Raw genomic sequence first — 17867 nt, 5'->3', positions numbered from 1 at the left:
TCTCTCCGACACTCTCCACAATACTAAGGGGTTGGCAGTCCTTTATAATAAAATTCAGGACTGCCTGGTCCAGAACAGTGTTCAGGCTGTTTGATTTCAAAATAATAAAACACATATTAATACAAAAAATATGATAAAGCTGTTCAGTGTCAATATAGGCTGACCTGTGTTCATTAACGGTGTGATTGTCTCCTCGTTTTCATGTTTGGCTCTGTAATGCCTAAACACTGAGGAGGTGCTTGTGTTTGTGTAAAAAGCTCCGCAGAACAGATGCGACATTTAACCTGCATAAAATGAAATAAATAATTTACACTGCAAGTCACATTATTGTTTTTCCTGTTCTGATAGATTACACTGAAACGAAGACAGACAAATTATTTGCAGTTAAAAGATCAAAATGAAATGATCCCACACAGCAGAAACTTTTCTTTCGGGCTCCATTTTGTTATGGAGAGATGTGTATTTTATTTTATTTTTTATCTTTGCGAGAGTAATTTTGTGGGTTTTTTTGGTGGCGACTCGTTCCGTTGACAGATGCGGACGCGGTACCTTTTAAACACAGTTTGGCGCGTTGGCAATGAGCATTACAGCAGCTGTATCGATCACGTGACTTTTTCTTAACGCGACGCACGCACCGATACAGGCGTCACTCTGTGAGCTTGATACAAGCGTCGGTGCGTCAGTGTTGCTGGACCCATCACTAGCATGTGATAATGTTGTTTATTAAAATAAGTTAGCATTAACACTTTGAGAGCCTAGCTACAAGTTAACACTAAATATAAATAGTAACACATATCGTATAATGTCACCCCCGCCCACATCTGTGCCAGAGCACATTTTGAGCAGGCTACTAAAACCAGAGTTATAAAAAATATATGCAATGATTTTTTTAGAGCGAGATAGAGAGGGATATGGACAGCGAGTCGTGAGATGTGAGAGATTTGTGATGTTTGTCATGTTTGGAGTGTGTAGTTAGTGTGTTGTGTAGTCATTTGTTTTGTTTTGTGTGTCAGTGAGGGCACTTATGAACGTCACAAAGGCAGACTGCAGTGTAAACTCTGTCTCCAGGACGAGTGATCCACTTCCTGTTGTCAGACCTGCAGGTTTATCCCTGTGGGGGTTCTCCTCTGTCTTGTGGTGGACAAACTATTTTTTGTACTGTGGGGCATCTTATTGTGTCACCTGATTGTTCTTTAATTTTAGTTTTAGTAGTATTCTTAAAAGGTTGTACCAAAATCACCAGATGCATCGGCTGCATTTTTAGGTCTGTAGTTGTGTAAAACTTTATTGTTTATCAAATTTGTGCATAAGTTTTTAAAATAAAATGGACGTTTTTATGTTCTTGTGTGATTTCAGATCAGTTGTAGGTTGTGCTGAAAAAACAATGAAACAGACAAGGTGAGAAAAAATGAATAATAAATGTAAAATCAAACGTTAATAACGCTCTATATCAACAGTTACACACTGTATAGAACAACTTTATAGAATTATATTTGGATATTTGTTCGCAGATGTTGGCAGCTATCAGCGAATAGTTATCAGCTATTTTGAAACAAAAAAACCCAAAACACTTTTTATCCATAACAGCAAATGAACTGAACAACAGAAAATGCAAATGCTGTTTATGGTCTCCTCACATCAATGATAAGAAAAATTAACTGGGCCAATATGGCATGTTTTTTAGTACAGAGACACACATGTTAATGTGATCTCTGGTCTCCAGCATTCAGACGGCTACCTGAGGACAGTCATGTGAGAGAAAATCTGCTCACACAGATATGTAGAGCCAAGGGGCGATCATGGCTCAAGAGTTGGGAGTTCGTCTTGTAATCAGAAGGTTGCCGGTTCGAGGACAGTCTCGGTCGTTGTGTCCTTGGGCAAGACACCCGTTGCCTACTGGTGGTGGTCAGAGGTGGCGCCAGTGTCCGGCAGCCTCGCCTCTGTCAGTGCGCCCCAGTGTGTGAATGGGTGGATGACTGGTTGTGTAAAGCGCTTTGGGGTCCTTAGGGACTAGTAAAAAGCGCTATACTGTCAATAAGGCCTCTGCAATGTTCTGAAGACAGTTAAAGTTGTCAGGTGTGATGTCCAGCAGGTGAAAATGCAGCTCCATGAACACGCACAGCTGTGGATTCCAGTAATTCTGCAAACTTTGACCCCCACAGAGTCGAGCTTTTCAGTTCAATCAGCTGCATTTCGATGTCCTCTGTTTCCAAACAGTTAATGCGAGACAAATCCAGCTGCTCATTAAAGCTTTCTGGATTGATCAGTCTCAAGTTTACGGATGTATCCGTGTATCTCCGTGGTGCTGATGCTGCGCTGAGCAGACAGCTCCTGAAGCATTTGAAGTGTCAGAATGTGGAAATTTCAATCGCTTGATAAAACTGCCAGCTAGCAACGTCCCTCTCACCAGTAGGCTAAGTTATTTTTAGCTAATTACAAGTTGAATCTCTGGTAGTTGGGGTTGTTAGCTAAGATACTGTCATTAAGAAGTGGCACAACTAATGTGTCTATGCGACAAGGGCGTAGATTTGGCATTTTAAATGAGAATAAGAAAGAAAAGTATTTCTTTGTGCCCCCCTTTCCCTGTTAATGCCCTACATGGCCCCCTGGCAACACTTTGCTAGACCCGCCCCTGCACAGTTACCAGCTGTCAGCTACTTAGAAAAGGATCCTGGTGTTATTTGTCTCTCAGAAACAGTTCATAACTTCAACTCATCCATGTCACCTAAAAGGTAAACCTGTTTCTCCATCACCTGTTCAGCTCTGATGATTCAGTAAGGACATCTCCTGGTTTCATCTTCATGTTTCCCTCTCACCACATATCCAAACCGACATCATGACCAGCAGCTTTACAGCTGTGGCTCCAGCAAACATCAGCTGATACTAGAAATTAATATTAAATAAATTCTAACAACAGCTGATCAAGCTTGAACGTGCTGCTGTTGTTTAGCGCGACATCCACTGGTTTCCTCTTTCTGGCGCAAAGTGAGCGATAAACAAACACGAGAGAAAAGCCGATCAGCTGATCATTGATCAGTTTCATGATTGAAGGAGCAACAGGAGAGGGAGGGGGAGAGAATGAGAGGAGAAGAGGCAGCTGACAGCGTAATGACGCAGAATAACTCCAGCTTTGTGTCTTTTTCCATCCTGGCTGAAGTTCGGGACAAACTGTGTTTCTTTTCAGCTCAATACGAAACGAAAAATAATTTCTCTGAATGCGGGAAGATTCCGTTTTTTACAGGACGGTTGGAAACTCTACTAACTAACCTTATGAATAAAATAAAGTTCACTATCAGTAACATCATAGCACCCACCCAGCTGTATAGAAACTCCGTCATGCTAGCTAGCACGCAGTACGAGTTATTGTAACTGACTGTAAAAAGTCAGCACAACGAAAATCCACCTAAACTTGGTTTATATCTGACCCAGATAGACTGCAGGTCATAACTTCGTACCTGAAGTTCAGTTCACCTGACACTCGGACCGGCGACCGCCTCGGGTCTCTCCTCCTCCTGCCTCCCCTTTCCCTCATCCACCTACTGGCCTCTGTGGAAGCTCTGCCACAGCCACCACCAAACAACTGAGTTATTTTTACACATCGACCAACATCTGGCCAATCCACCACCTTTCATTGTTTATACTGTTACAAAAAAAAAAAAAAAAATCATCAGCCCATAAAAACAAAAAATCACCATCGGCCCGGCCGATGGCCAGTCCAGCTGTGGTCGTGCCATCAGTTAACCCTTCGTGTGCACATTAAAGAATGTAACACCTACATATGTGTAAAAAATGGCTTTGGTTTCCACGCCAGCCTAGCCGCGCCCCTGCTCTGAAAGCGTTCTGATTGGTCTGCACTGAATCACAGAAACACTTGAGGCCTCCTCCTGCAAAGTGTAAAATTATACATAATAAATGTGGGAGCTCAGAGTCAAAGCAGCAAAACTCATTTATTACTTCAGGATTTTGAACAACGATACAAATAAAACATGTTTTCTGAATAAATACCTGAATATGTGTTGTGTTACTTTACTGATTATTTATCTTCAAACATAATTAGTTACTTTATTACTTAGTTACTTTTTAAAAACATGATACACAACCTGAATAAGTAATAAAGTAACAGACCTTCTCTGTTACCAGACTGCAGGCCTACTTGTTGTTCCTAGAGTATTTAAAAGCAGAATGGGAGGCAGAGCCTTCAGTTTTCAGGCCCCTCTTCTGTGGAACCAGCTTCCAGTTTGGATTCAGGAGACAGACACTATCTCTACTTTCAAGATCAGGCTTCAAACTTTCCTTTTTGCTAAAGCATATAGTTAGGGCTGGACCAGGTGACCCTGAATCCTCCCTTAGTTATGCTGCAATAGACGTAGGCTGCTGGGGGATTCCCATGATGCATTGGGTGTTTCTTCTTCACTCACTATGTGTTAATAGACCTCTCTGCACTGAATCACACCTGTTATTAACCTCTGTCTCTCTTCCACAGCGTGTCTTTATCCTGTCTTCCTTCTCTCACCCCAACCAATCACAGCAGATAGCCCCGCCCCTCTCTGAGCCTGGTTCTGTTGGAGGTTTCTTCCTGTTAAAAGGGAGTTTTTCCTTCCCACTGTCGCCAAAGTGCTGCTCATAGGGGGTCGTATGATTGTTGGGTTTTTCTCTGTATGTACTGTACAATATGAAGCGCCTTGAGGCGACTTTTGTTGTGATTTGGCGCTGTATAAATAAAATTGAATTGACCTTTCAGCCCAATTCTATTTTTCTGCACAATCCATCACAATGTAATCAAATGAAAAAGTCTCTTTTTAAAACTTATTTTATTTGTTTTAATCTTTGCATCAAGCAAATATTAAATTATATGCAACAGTGTTTAACTTGTTTAACATTTAAACCTATCACCTGCAGCATATAAAATAAAATCATGTTTTGTGTTTACACTCTTTCCAACAGATGAAAGTAAAACACATCAGAAAAGAAATAAAATCACAGATTCAGCAGCACTGAGTCGTGTGGCTCTTAAATTTATTGTCACCAGTTTAGCAGGAGTGGGGCGGGTGGAGGTTTGCCCACAGCGGTCATGTCAGTGGGAGGATCCGGGGGTTTCTCTGTGAATGTCACGTTCCGTGGCAGCGTGCTCGCTCAGATCTGAAGTTTAATGTTTCGCTGTAAGAAGTTTTCTTCCCACGCAGAGTGTACAGTGGACGCTAATGTTTTTATCACTTTTTATGGACTAAAACTCAAAGTAATGTGAGTACTTCCATGCTTTAAATGCTGCATGGTCGTACTTTCACGGTCATGGCGATGACCCCACCCGCCACATTCTGCCCCCTGAGGGTGAAAACCTGCAGCTCCACGGCGGAAAACAGCGGAGAGCTGCAGGAAGTGTGATTTAAGAAACTTTATTTCAGAATAAAATAAAAGATGTAATTTCCTCTGAGACCCTCGGTGTGGCTCAGGGACAACAAAAGGTCAAAATTCACACAACTAACGAGCTAAAGAAGATCAGGTGGAGGACGAGCAGCCCCAGGTTCAAATCCTTACACACACCGACATGAACCAAAGCTGTGTGTCTGTGTCTGTGTGTGCGTGTGTGAAGGTCAGTTCATTGCACATCAGGTCTGACACTGAAGCGTCACATGTGACCAATGACAGCTGCTCAGCTGCTGGGCTCCGCCCCCTGAGCGTGCTGCTGTCGGTCCACCTTGTAGAACTGGTGTTTCTGGATGTGCCGGTACAGCGTGGTGTATTTGGACACCCTCCTCATCCTCGGCAGGATGAAGGTGTGGGTGAAGTCGTCTCTGCTCAGAGCGCCGCGGCCCTCGGCTGCCAGAACGCCGTTCACAAAGTGCAAACAGAAGCTGAAGCAGTTGTGGTTGTTTTCATCAAACCTGCGACACACAGAGAGAAAAGCTGTCGACAGATTTCTACACCTGCAGGTGATGGTGGTGATGGTGGTGAAGGCGCCGTGGCGGCGAAACACGCCTGTGTCTGGCGACCACCGCGGGTCACCTCGAACCTGTCTGACAGCGAGGGAGGTATGGGCAGAAATCTGTGCCATCAGAAACTGAATTTGAATAAGTTAAATTTGAATTGCTCAGATTGAATCTGAATTGTAACTTGAATAAATGCTTTTGAAAACTGAATTTGAATTAGTCTAATTTGAAATTGAATTTATGGTTTGAAAATGATCGTCACTAAATTGAAATTGAATTTTATATTTTGAAAATGAATTGATTTGCTTTGAAACTGCATTTTATCCTTTAAAAATTCAGCTCTCGAATAATTTCAGTTTCACTTCTCACCATTCAGTTTCAGTTCTACAATTCAATTTCAGTTCCAAAATTCAGTTTTTTGGAACTTACATCCGGTTCCGGTTCAAGCGCAGATTAATAGAACTACGTTTTACTAGCGGACCGAAAGTGTTACTGACGGGAATCTACAGCATCTTGAGCTGAATTAAGACTTCAGAAGTCATTTGTCATGTCGAATGAGCAGCGGATAAACTCTCAGGTTGGTAATAAATGTATTACATGTATAAGAACAAGCGTCATGTTAACAAATGGTAGCCGTAAGGTAACTTTTATGCTTATTGTAGCTGTTAGATAAAAACGCTAATTTAGCGTAGTTTGCCCTGAATTCAGCTTTGACAAACAAATATGATCGACTGTTTCTAGTAGAATTCCAGAGTTGTCATCTTGTACCCTCTCAGAGTACCCCCTCTGTATGCTTGCAGAGACCCCTACAGTAGGGAAACATGCAAAACGGTGTCCAAACCTTTGTGTTTTAGCTTTATTTATGTCTTACACAGCATCCCAACTCTTTAGCTAACTTAATAACTTTAGCTAAAGTGAATAGTTAGTCTAATTCATTAGTGCAGCATTACTGGATCACCTCTGTTTGAAGTGATATAATATGATATACAACTATCACTGAAACAGCAAACTTTGTAAATAAGAAAACAACACTTCTCATTCTCTAAACGTTTGGCCACAGCTGTAGATTACACTATCAGTGCTTGTTCACTCTTGACAATAACATTTCTAAATTTACTTTGTGCATTTACAGGTAAACAATATCTAATATTTTATCTAAATGACTCCTTTGTCTTTGAAAAGCGTGAAGAGCCTGAGGCCGGTGACAGTCCAGTTCTACTCTAAGTACATCCTTACAGTGGCTCACAGGACAAGGCCACATTCCGGTCCTGCCAGAAGACAAGAGAAACTTCAGAATCTTCATGCAGTTCAACCACACCTGTCATATTCCATATGACAGGGGTCTCAAACTCCAGTCCTCAAGGGCCAGTGTCATGCAACTTTTCCATGCCCTCGAGGACTGGAGTTTGAGACCCCTGCCGTATGGTGTTCATGCTGTTTTCTACCCCACAGTTACAGCATGTCTGACTGCCTGTTCAGCATGTCTGACTGCCTGTTCAGCATATGCAAAAATTTATGAGTTTAAGCATGTGATGACTAAGGCCTTCCATTATGGTGTTTGTCATTTCCATGTTCCTAGAGTATTTAAAAGTAGAATGGGAGGCAGAGCCTTCAGTTTTCAGGCCCCTCTTCTGTGGAACCAGCTTCCAGTTTGGATTCAGGAGACAGACACTATCTCTACTTTCAAGATTAGGCTTCAAACTTTCCTTTTTGCTAAAGCATATAGTTAGGGCTGGACCAGGTGACCCTGAATCCTCCCTTAGTTATGCTGCAATAGACGTAGGCTGCCGGGGGATTCCCATGATGCATTGAGTTTTTCCTTTCTCACTCACTATGTATTAATAGACCTCTCTGCATTGAATCATATCTGTTATTAACCTCTGTCTCTCTTCCACAGCATGTCTTTTATCCTGTCTTCCTTCTCTCACCCCAACCGGTCGTAGCAGATGGCCGCCCCTCCCTGAGCCTGGTTCTGCCGGAGGTTTCTTCCTGTTAAAAGGGAGTTTTTCCTTCCCACTGTCGCCAAAGTGCTTGCTCATAGGGGGTCATATGATTGTTGGGTTTTTCTCTGTATCTATGAAGCGCCTTGAGGTGACTTTTGTTGTGATTTGGTGCTATATAAATAAAATTGAATTGAATTGAATTGTCATCACATGTCACAGACATCTGGATGATCATTTGGAATAAACTAAAAACTTGTTACTTCATCTTTTATCTTTATTATTATTATTATTATTGTTATTTTACACTTTTCATTGTTAGGCATTAGGTTTATTTGTAGTAGTCCTTTCCAACTTCTTTCCCTCTTCCATGTTACTGTGTCAGCTTGTCAGCATCTATTTGGGTTTGGAAGTGGAACAGAAAGTAAAGAAATCCAAAGTGCCATTAAAACCAGGAGAGGTTCTTATATTTCAGAAGAAGGGATTAATTAAAAAAAAAAAAAAAAAGACCTCAATGCCATATTTTATTTAGGAACCCTAGAGAGCACTTTGCAAAATAACACATTCTTATAATTTCACCCTCAGATGAGCCAAGCTACGACTGTCAGGGAAGGTGATGTAGGTACAGAGCATATGAGAGTGGTTAAGTTAATGTCTCTTGTCTAGATGAAGGCACAAGAGGGATCAATGGCAAGGCGTAGAAATTCAGTATCTTCAGTCTTCAGTGGACACTCCATTTCTGGCACAAAACACCTGTAAGAGATGGTTGATTTAGGAGGTGACCCGACAACTTCAGCCTGTCAAACATATTAATGGAGCAGTATGTTTAAAAAAATAAATAAATAAATAAAAAAAAAATCTAATTAAGCATGCACTCAGTACCCTAAGAATTATTATGGTAGTTAAACACAGTGATAGTTGTATATCATATTATATCACTTCAAACAGAGGTGATCCAGTAATGCTGCACTAATGAATTAGACTAACTATTCACTTTAGCTAAAGTTATTAAGTTAGCTAAAGAGTTGGGATGCTGTGTAAGACATAAATAAAGCTAAAATACAAAGGTTTGGACACCGTTTTGCATGTTTCCCTACTGTAGGGGTCTCTGCAAGCATACAGAGGGGGTACTCTGAGAGGGTACAAGATGACAACTTTGGAATTCTACTAGAAACAGTCGATCATATTTGTTTGTCAAAGCTGAATTCAGGGCAAACTACGCTAAATTAGCGTTTTTAGCTAGCAGCTACAATAAGCATAAAAGTTACCTTACGGCTACCATTTGTTAACATGACGCTTGTTCTTATACATGTGATACATTTATTACCAACCTGAGAGTTTATCCGCTGGTCATTCGACATGACGAATGACTTCTGAAGTCTTAATTCAGCTCAAGACGCTGTAGATTCCCGTCGGTAACACTTTCGGTCCGCTAGTAAAACGTAGTTCTATTAATCTGCGCTTGAACCGGAACCGGATGTAAGTTCCAAAAAACTGAATTTTGGAACTGAAATTGAATTGTAGAACTGAAACTGAATGGTGAGAAGTGAAACTGAAATTATTCGAGAGCTGAATTTTTAAAGGATAAAATGCAGTTTCAAAGCAAATCAATTCATTTTCAAAATATAAAATTCAATTTCAATTTAGTGACGATCATTTTCAAACCATAAATTCAATTTCAAATTAGACTAATTCAAATTCAGTTTTCAAAAGAATTTATTCAAGTTACAATTCAGATTCAATCTGAGCGATTCAAATTCAAATTTAACTTATTCAAATTCGGTTTCTGATGGCACAGATTTCTGCCCATAAGGGAGGCTCATAACGACAGAACGCGTTCAAGCTTCCCTTCAAACAGCTCTCAGGTATACTGTCAGGAAGGTCAGGTGTGAGTTACCTGTGCCAGGCAGGGTCCCACATAGGCCCGTCAGAGAAGCGCTCCAGGTACTGGTCCCACTGAGCGAGCAGGTGGAACATGTCGGGTCGGACCAGAGGGACGCTGATGCTGCGCTCCCAGCCGCTCTGATCCCTGCGGACGCCGCCGCGAGTGTAGTTATACACAACACCTGCACACAGGTAGGAGGAGCTGTCACTGGCCACGGGCATACCGGGCATTTGCCCGGTGGGCCGCTGGCGATTTTTTGTTTTTATGGGCCGATCGATTTTTTTTTATTTTTTTTTTGGAAGGGTATAAATAATGAAAGGTGTTGGATTGGCCAATTGGTCATGATCGACTCTGGGCTGGACCAATTACAGCCGAGGAGGTCGGATGCACCCTCCCCCTTGTTTAGCAATAGACGAACTAAAGAAAATGGAGAACAAAAAAAGGAAAGGAGGTGCAGAAAAAATTAGGGCCAAAAAGTAACAAGCCCTTCAGGCGGACGCTGCCAAATGTGTAAAAATAACTGAATTGTTTGGCGGTAGCTATGGCAGAGCTTCCACAGATTTAGCAACATCAGCAAGTGGTGGAGGCCAGCAGGTGGATAAGGGAAGGGGGAGGCAAGAGGAGGAGAGACCCGAGGCGGCCGCCGGTCATAGTGGCAGAGGAACTGAACTTCAGGTAAGAAGTTATGACCTGCTGTCTATCTGTGTCAGATATAAACCAAGTTTAGTTGGAGTTTGTTTTCGTTGTGCTGACTTTTTACAGTCGCTTAGAATAACTGGTACTGCGTACTAGCTAGCATGACGGAGTTTATATACTGCTGGGCGGTGCTATGAAGTTACTGATAGTAAATTTTATTTTATGCTTAAGGTTAGTTTCTCAAACTCCTCAAAATCTTAACAAATTGTGCCAATCCTTACATGTTGCACCAGGCTGATTTATCATCAAAGGTGGAGAAGTCTGTGACAGAGGAGACAGAAGAGCAGCAGAGAGAGATGGAGATGGAGAGATGACTTTATGTCATCCATGAGGGATGCATTTGACATATGTTTCACATATTATAGCCCAACAAGTTACTTATAGCAGTTTAAATACGAGCAATCAGTTTTTGGCAAATACCGGAAATCAGTTTTTGGCAGACAATCACTTTTTGGCACAACACCGGCTATTGCAGTTAATAATACAACAGCTTCTTGCCATTTTTTGTGTTTCTTTTTATCGCTGTGTAACTGAGTTCAATTGAAAGCCTGCATGCGCTAGTACCTCTTGCCACAAGTTCCCAGAATCCTTTGCGGTTTTACCCCTGAATGACGTCACATTTTTGGTGGGCCGGTCTCTAGTCAAAATGCCCGGGCCGATTTTTTGTCCCAGTCCAGCCCTGGCCACGGGTCATCGATCACATTGATTATTGATCATTGTTTGGCTGCAGGTTAATCAGAGCTGAAATCAGTCAGGCGCTGCGTGGGAGGATCACATCTGTCTGAGATGAATGATTGAATGATTCATAACGTTGAATATAGAGAACATAAAAATAAATTATTTATAAAATCGAAATTATTAAAATTAGGAGATTTAGTGAAACTACGGACACTATTAATTATGTTTAAGGCTAAAAGTAATATTTTGCCTTTTAAGTTACAAAGAGTATTTTTAATGTGTTCGGGGGAGAAGACAGCAGAAGGAAATTTTATTTTAAGCATCAGCTAGCTAGGACTACACAAAGATTAATGAGTCCAACGGTTAGAGGTATACGACTGTGGAAGTGTCTTCATCATCATTTAAAGAGTTGTATAAATTTACATTGTTTTAAAAAGTGTTACATGCTTAAAACGATAACTCAATATGAAGAATGTGAATGAAATTGGAGTTAATTGAAAAAGGATCCATTATTTTATTTACTCATCTTTTCTCCTTGTTACTATGTGGAGTGGTACATTCTGATTGTAAATGTGTTGTTTGGTTTGAGTTAGGACCGGAGATAAATGTTAATGTTAGTTTGTTCCTTGACTTTTGGTGCCCGCTTGCAATATAAGTTGGATGGTAGATAGGGGGCGGGGTTTAATAAGAATATTTTCTTCTTCCTGCTGCTTTTCACACGTGGTTGCTTTACTGATAGAAAGTGTGGTTGGTTTGTCTGAAAGAACTAACTGTGGAAACTGTTGTACCAAGTGTGAAATAAATAAATAAATGAAATGTTTAAACGTGTCTGAAAGTTTGATTTTGGTGTCAGTCGGTAAAGTCGCCGACTGACACCGACGCTCTGCACTCGCCTTCGTCCTTCCTGTCGCCGTGACCGAACTGAGACGTGTTTGAACGTCTTTGATTAGATGAAATCAGGGATATGGCAGGTCGGGGGCGTGGTCAGCGATCATGTAGCGTCCTATTACGAGAGGATGGTGACTGTCTGCGAAAGTTTGATCTGAAGCTGAAACGACACCTGACCAAGCCTCCACCTGTCTGCTCGCCTCCTCGCACCTGAGCCCACGATCACCAGGTGACCCCTGACCTCAGAGACCTACCTTTGGTGTTGGAGATGCCGGTGTGAAGATCAGCCGCCCCATCAAAGTCTCTGAGGATCAAACAGCAGGATACACTGGTTAGACTGGTTACACTGGTTGGACTGGTTACACTGGGTACACTGATTGGACTGGTAGGATTGGTTTTGTAATTCTACTGGGTACACTGGTTATACTCGTATCACCTGGTCCAGTATAATGACTGGTTCAAACTTCTTCATGTTCCTTTGGGTACACTGACTGTGTACCTGGCAGTGTGCTCACCTGTGTGTAAACACCTGAGTACCTTCACCTGTGTGTGTGTTACCTGTCCAGGTTGTCGTGTGCAGGTGTGACCAGCAGGCAGCAGGAGGTCTTGTGCCCGTTGGTGAAGGGGGAGGGGAGGCTGACCGGCGCCTCCTGCAGTCTGCTCCCCCTCAGCTCCTCCCCGCAGCTCGGGCACTGCTCCGGCACAGAGAAGCAGAAGATCTCCTTCTGACAGTGAGTCAGACGGATCACGCTGCGCTCCATCACCTCCTCCTCTCTCGTCTCCTCTCGTTCTGCTCCTCCGTTTCTCCTCTTTGACTTCTGCCTTCCTCTTCTTCTCTCCTTCTCCTTTTCAACCGTCTGCGCGGTTACAGCCTATCAGATAACATCACTGTCTGGCCCCAGCCTATCGGGTTGTGGGTGCAGTCACAAAGATGGTCACGTGACCAGGCTCACCTGTCACTTCTTCCCCTCGAACAAGGCGACCTTTGGACTGCGTGGGCAGTGTTGTCACGGAAACGGGACCTGAGCTGCAGTGCATTCTGGGATTTCAATGTCCTGTAATCACAGGCCTGCTTTCATTTAAAGAGCACATCTAAAAACACAAAATGCTGCACAAAAACAAAACAAAGAGCACATCGACTCACACCGCTCCAAACGGAAAAAGAGACTTAAAAACAGGACGCGAAGATGCCTGTCTCATATTTAAAGGCAACGTATTCCAAAGTTTGGGAGACACAGTTGAAAAAGTTCTCCTCCAAGTTCCAGCCTAGTTTTCGGGACAACCAAAAGCAGCTGGTCAGCTGATCTAAGGGCCGGCGAGGGAATACAAGGCTGAAGAACATCAGAGAGGTATGGAGGAGCAGGACCGTTCATAAGCCAACGTTAGGACTTCTGTGATAAACAGGAAGCCGACGATGAGAAGACAAGATGCTGCGTGTGATAGTGAAGAGATGGGCAGCAGCATTTTGAATAAGCTGAAGACGTTACAGCAGGAAGTGCCATACAAAATAAAAGACAGAGAAACTTGAGAACAACTGTCATTATTTCCAGAGAACAAGGAGAACAGCCGGCTTTGACTGCAGTCGTCACTGAGCTGTGATTGGCCGAGCACACAGGACACGCCTCAGTTTCTCCGTCTCACCTGTCAGGAACACCTGATCCATGAGCTTCGAAGTCAGATGACAGATTTGCATCTCACTGGAAGTCGACCAATCACATTTCACTTAGATGGAAACCAGAGGTTCCCGTCACTCTGACACAGTCAGAAGATCTGCTATGACATCATCAGATTTTATCATCACGTTGAACGTGACTGAAGCAGCTCTGCTTCAGGGCAGCTTCCTGTCCTGAGACTCTCTGATCGTCTCTTCCATGTTTTGGTTCTGCACCAGATGAGCCGATCGCATTTCATTTCCCTGATCTCCTCCATGACGACACGGCTGACCAGCCCTCCCCTCCGTCAGCACCAGCTGCTGCCTGTGGGCCTCAATCTGCCAATTGCAGTGACTTTTACTTTCCACAATAAAACAGACCTTTCAGCTTTTATTTTGAAGAGCTGGATGTAAATGTGCTCGTCAGCACTCGGCTCAGCTTCTGTAGTTTTAATGTGGCTGTAAATAAAACAGGCACTACGGAAAGATTCAGGCGTGTTTCACAGCATGTCTGTGGGATCGTACATACCGACCTCAGACTACTCGTCATCAAACACACTGCTGCTTGCGCTCTAACCTATTAGTATTAGGTGGGGTTGGGGGGGCACCGAGGCTCTCATTAGTTCCCAGAACTTAAAAAAAATTGTGCAAACTCGTTGCCTCAAAAAACGAAGTAATGCTTACTGAAGATAACGACATCGTGCTCAAAGTTTCTGACTGTGCAGGACGAACTTTTACCCTCTGACAAACATTTCAACTTCTACATTCAAAAACTATTTGTGGTAACTTTTTAAAATTTGCTGACACACTAATTAAATGCAACTAAATCACATTATGTTTGATCTCGTTGAACTTTAGAGATTTCTGGCACAACATTTAATATAAACACTGTATGATTTAAACATAATAATTAACAACACACAAATCCACAATCAGGTGATCATCCAACATCCTGTTCTACTGAACAGCAAATGAGTACAATGTCATCACTGTAGCTTTTGTTATTTAATTATATTTTAAATATGATCACATTTAAATGTTATATTTAGTTGTTAGCATATTTAAATATTTAATATTCTCACAATGAAACAAAGTCTCAGATTTAATTATTCTAAACCAAGTTTAGGCTTCCTGTAGCTTTGTATTGTAGTTACATCACTGACATAATCAATATAAATGTATTTATTGTCTCCAGATCAAACAACACAGAAGCTGGCGTGTTGTAGTATGTTAAGGATGGTTTATTTCCATTACTGCCTGAAGAAAGTCTTTAACACTGTCCCAGCTTCCCTCCAGTACAGTGACAGTGGATGTGGGTTGGAGAGCCAATTACCTTGATCCTGCAGGTGACCATCTTCACTGACTGCACCACCTGTGACGGAGGACTCATCTCACCTGATGTAAGGAAACATATTCTTTAGAACACCGACTTATTTGCTTTCTTAAACGTTTTTCTTGTATTTGCTACAGAACAGACCTCAGGACAGACAATCGAGCTGCATTATTACACTATTACCAAACAATATTGTAAGTTTGATATAAACATGATGCCATCCATCCATTTACTTCCACTCATCTGCAGCTGGGTCGTGGAGACTGGCAGTCTAAGCAGAGAACCCCCACACCTCCCTCTCCTCAGCTCATCCAGGGGAACTCCAGAGTGTGCTGGTCCTGGGACACGCCCACAACCCCTCAGCCAGGAGGCATCCTAGTCAGACCACGTGGACTGGCTGCTTTCAATGTGGATGAGCAGCAGCTCTACTCTGAGCCCAGCTTGAGTGACTCTTCACCAGGATGGACTCCCTCCACATCACTGCAGCTGTAGCCCCAATCCATCCATCTCTCGTTCTCGTGAACAACGCACTCCTCAACTTGGGGCACCAACTCATCCCTGATGCAGAGTGGGCACTCCATCCTTCTCTGGCTGAGCATCGTGGCCACAGATTTAGAGGTGGTGACTCTCATTTCAGCCACTCCACACTCAGTCGTGATTCGCTCCAGTGAGAGCTGGAGGCCACCACCTGATGGCTGACCAAGCCCGACAGAACCCCGACAGGACCCCTCTTCAGCTTCATGCTCATTACCACCAACAGGCACCAACCACCCTAAAGTCACAGCTCCTTGCAGCAACCTCAACGATATCTATCCTCAGCAATGTTCCCTCACTGCTGGCACAGTTTCTGCGCACAGAAAATCTGCTTTGTCCACAAAAACAAATCTAACCTGAATTGAAATTAAAACTTTAACAATTCTGTTTTGCAGTGTTAGTCAGTGACTGGCTGCTCCCGTATGGGATTAGAACGATGCCACCTTATCCCAAAGTCCAGCCAATGATGCGATTCACATTCGTATATACGCAGCTAATCAACGTGGTTGACAGGCTATGACAGCGTCCTTATGTTAGTTGTTAGTTGTTTAGGGAGGGGGAAGTTTTAGGAGTGACGGCGTGTTTGAGATGTGAGAGATTTGCGACGTTTAGCACAAATCTTGTGTAGTTAGTGTGTAGTGTAGTCAATAGTTTTGTTGTGTGTGTCAGAACAATGAGGCGACTGCTGAATGTTACAGGTGTTACAGCAGTGATGCATCTGCTGCTGTCAGGCCTGCAGGTATCAGGCTGTTGTTCTCCTTCATCTCATAGTGGACAGAAATTATTTTTGGAGCGGCACAAATAATTTGTGTGGCATCAGATTTGATGCAGAACAGCTGATTGTTCTGTAAATAGTTTGAAATGTTTATTTAAAAAACGCCTTGGCTGCATTTTTAGGTAAACAGCTGCAAAACACTTTGTTGTTTGCAAAACTCAGTTACTTTTTTGAAGAAGTAACTATATAATTAATTGCCAACATTGGTCATTATTTACTGTATTTTGCAGACAGAGTTACAGACTCTCTCCCAGACCACAGACTCATAATACAGTCAGAGCTTTATAAAAAAGAAAAAAAGAAAGTTGTGTTTTAAAAATTGGAGTTCAACTTATTTTTCCTTCCAATAGTGTTAACATGCTACACATGGACAAGATTTTTTTAAATTCCCATTGTAAGTGGGCTAAAGCAGTTAATTAAAAGTAGTCTAACATAAATGTAAATGCTGTAATTTGATTATTTTAATAAACATGTAACTTGGATGGATTCGATGCTGGCGTGACCACAGCGCACACGTCTGCTGTTGCTCACAGTGGTCCAAGGGGACGCTCAGGGAGTTTGTTCGCTCAGACACATGAAACATTAGAGGGAACTTTGGTCCTCAGCCTCTGTCAGAATGCTGTTGGGTGCACTAGGTGTGTCCGGCATGCTCCCTGCCACCTGAGCCACCTCACCACCAGGTGGTGATTAGTTGAAAACTCAGCTATCAACTCAGTATCAGGCTAGCTCCCCACCCGAGAGGTGACATTCAACGTCCTGTTTGTCAGTCTGGATAGCCCTGACCACCACCTGCCACACTGCTTCTGTGCGAGGGAGGAGGAACACACTGACGTGGCATTTTCAGACCATCTTGTTTTATCCTTCAGCTGAAGGGAGACTGCCTTTTGTCTGTTTCTTTGCAAAATCATTCGATAATGAGATAAAATAAATACAATGACCATTTCATCTGGTTTTATTTAACATTTTTCAGGCATTTGTGTGACCTAAGCTGTAATTCTTTGTTTTTGTTTAGAAACAAAAAGTAAATCAAAAATGAACTAATTAATCATTTTAGTTGCACTTATATCCACACCTGGGGGACTTATTTGCATGTTTTATATACAAACTTCCAACAGTAACATAAACTGTCAGATGATGAAGTAAAATATAAAATACAGTGAAGCAACAACAGAGAGAGGAATAAAAGGGAAACCTTTGCTCTCTACAGGAAGGGCCAGAGTCTCTGAGGTCCTTCAAGATCTGTCGGACAACGCTCAGGATTTTCTGTGAGTCTGTTGTGTGCTATCCTCTGTGCTGTTGCATGCTGGGGCAGCAGGCTGAGGGTCGCAGACGCCAACACACAGAATAAACTGATCACAACAGTAATGTTGTGGGGACGGAGCTGGACTCTCTTAAGGCGGTGTCTGAGAGGCGGATGTTGTCCAAGATAAAGACAATGCTGGACAATACCTCCCACCCACTCCATGACTCCATGTGGCTGGCTAGCCACAGGAGCACGCTCAGTGAGAGGCTGATATTACCCACAATGCACCACTGAACGACACAGGAAATCATTCCTGC

General features: G+C 42.6%; 1 protein-coding gene across 1 annotated transcript; it reads right to left on the bottom strand.

Annotated features, from left to right (window-relative positions):
- Nucleotides 1-4794: 4794 nt before the first annotated feature.
- LOC146387834 (MKRN2 opposite strand protein-like) lies at nt 4795-14583 on the bottom strand. The gene is made up of 4 exons (XM_084929681.1): nt 12573-14583; nt 12269-12318; nt 9765-9933; nt 4795-5882 (listed from the first exon to the last, which is right to left on the bottom strand). Exons 1-4 carry the CDS (start codon nt 12773-12775, stop codon nt 5651-5653), a joined length of 654 nt encoding a protein of 217 aa, XP_084785807.1. The 5' UTR covers nt 12776-14583; the 3' UTR covers nt 4795-5650.
- Nucleotides 14584-17867: the final 3284 nt, after the last annotated feature.

The sequence above is a fragment of the Perissodus microlepis genome, chromosome 5 (genome assembly GCF_051167445.1).
Source record: "Perissodus microlepis isolate ML-2025 ecotype Zambia chromosome 5, ASM5116744v1, whole genome shotgun sequence".
NCBI lineage: Eukaryota > Metazoa > Chordata > Actinopteri > Cichliformes > Cichlidae > Perissodus > Perissodus microlepis.
Note: the sequence above shows the minus strand (reverse complement) of the source record. Positions and strands in the feature narration are given on the sequence as shown.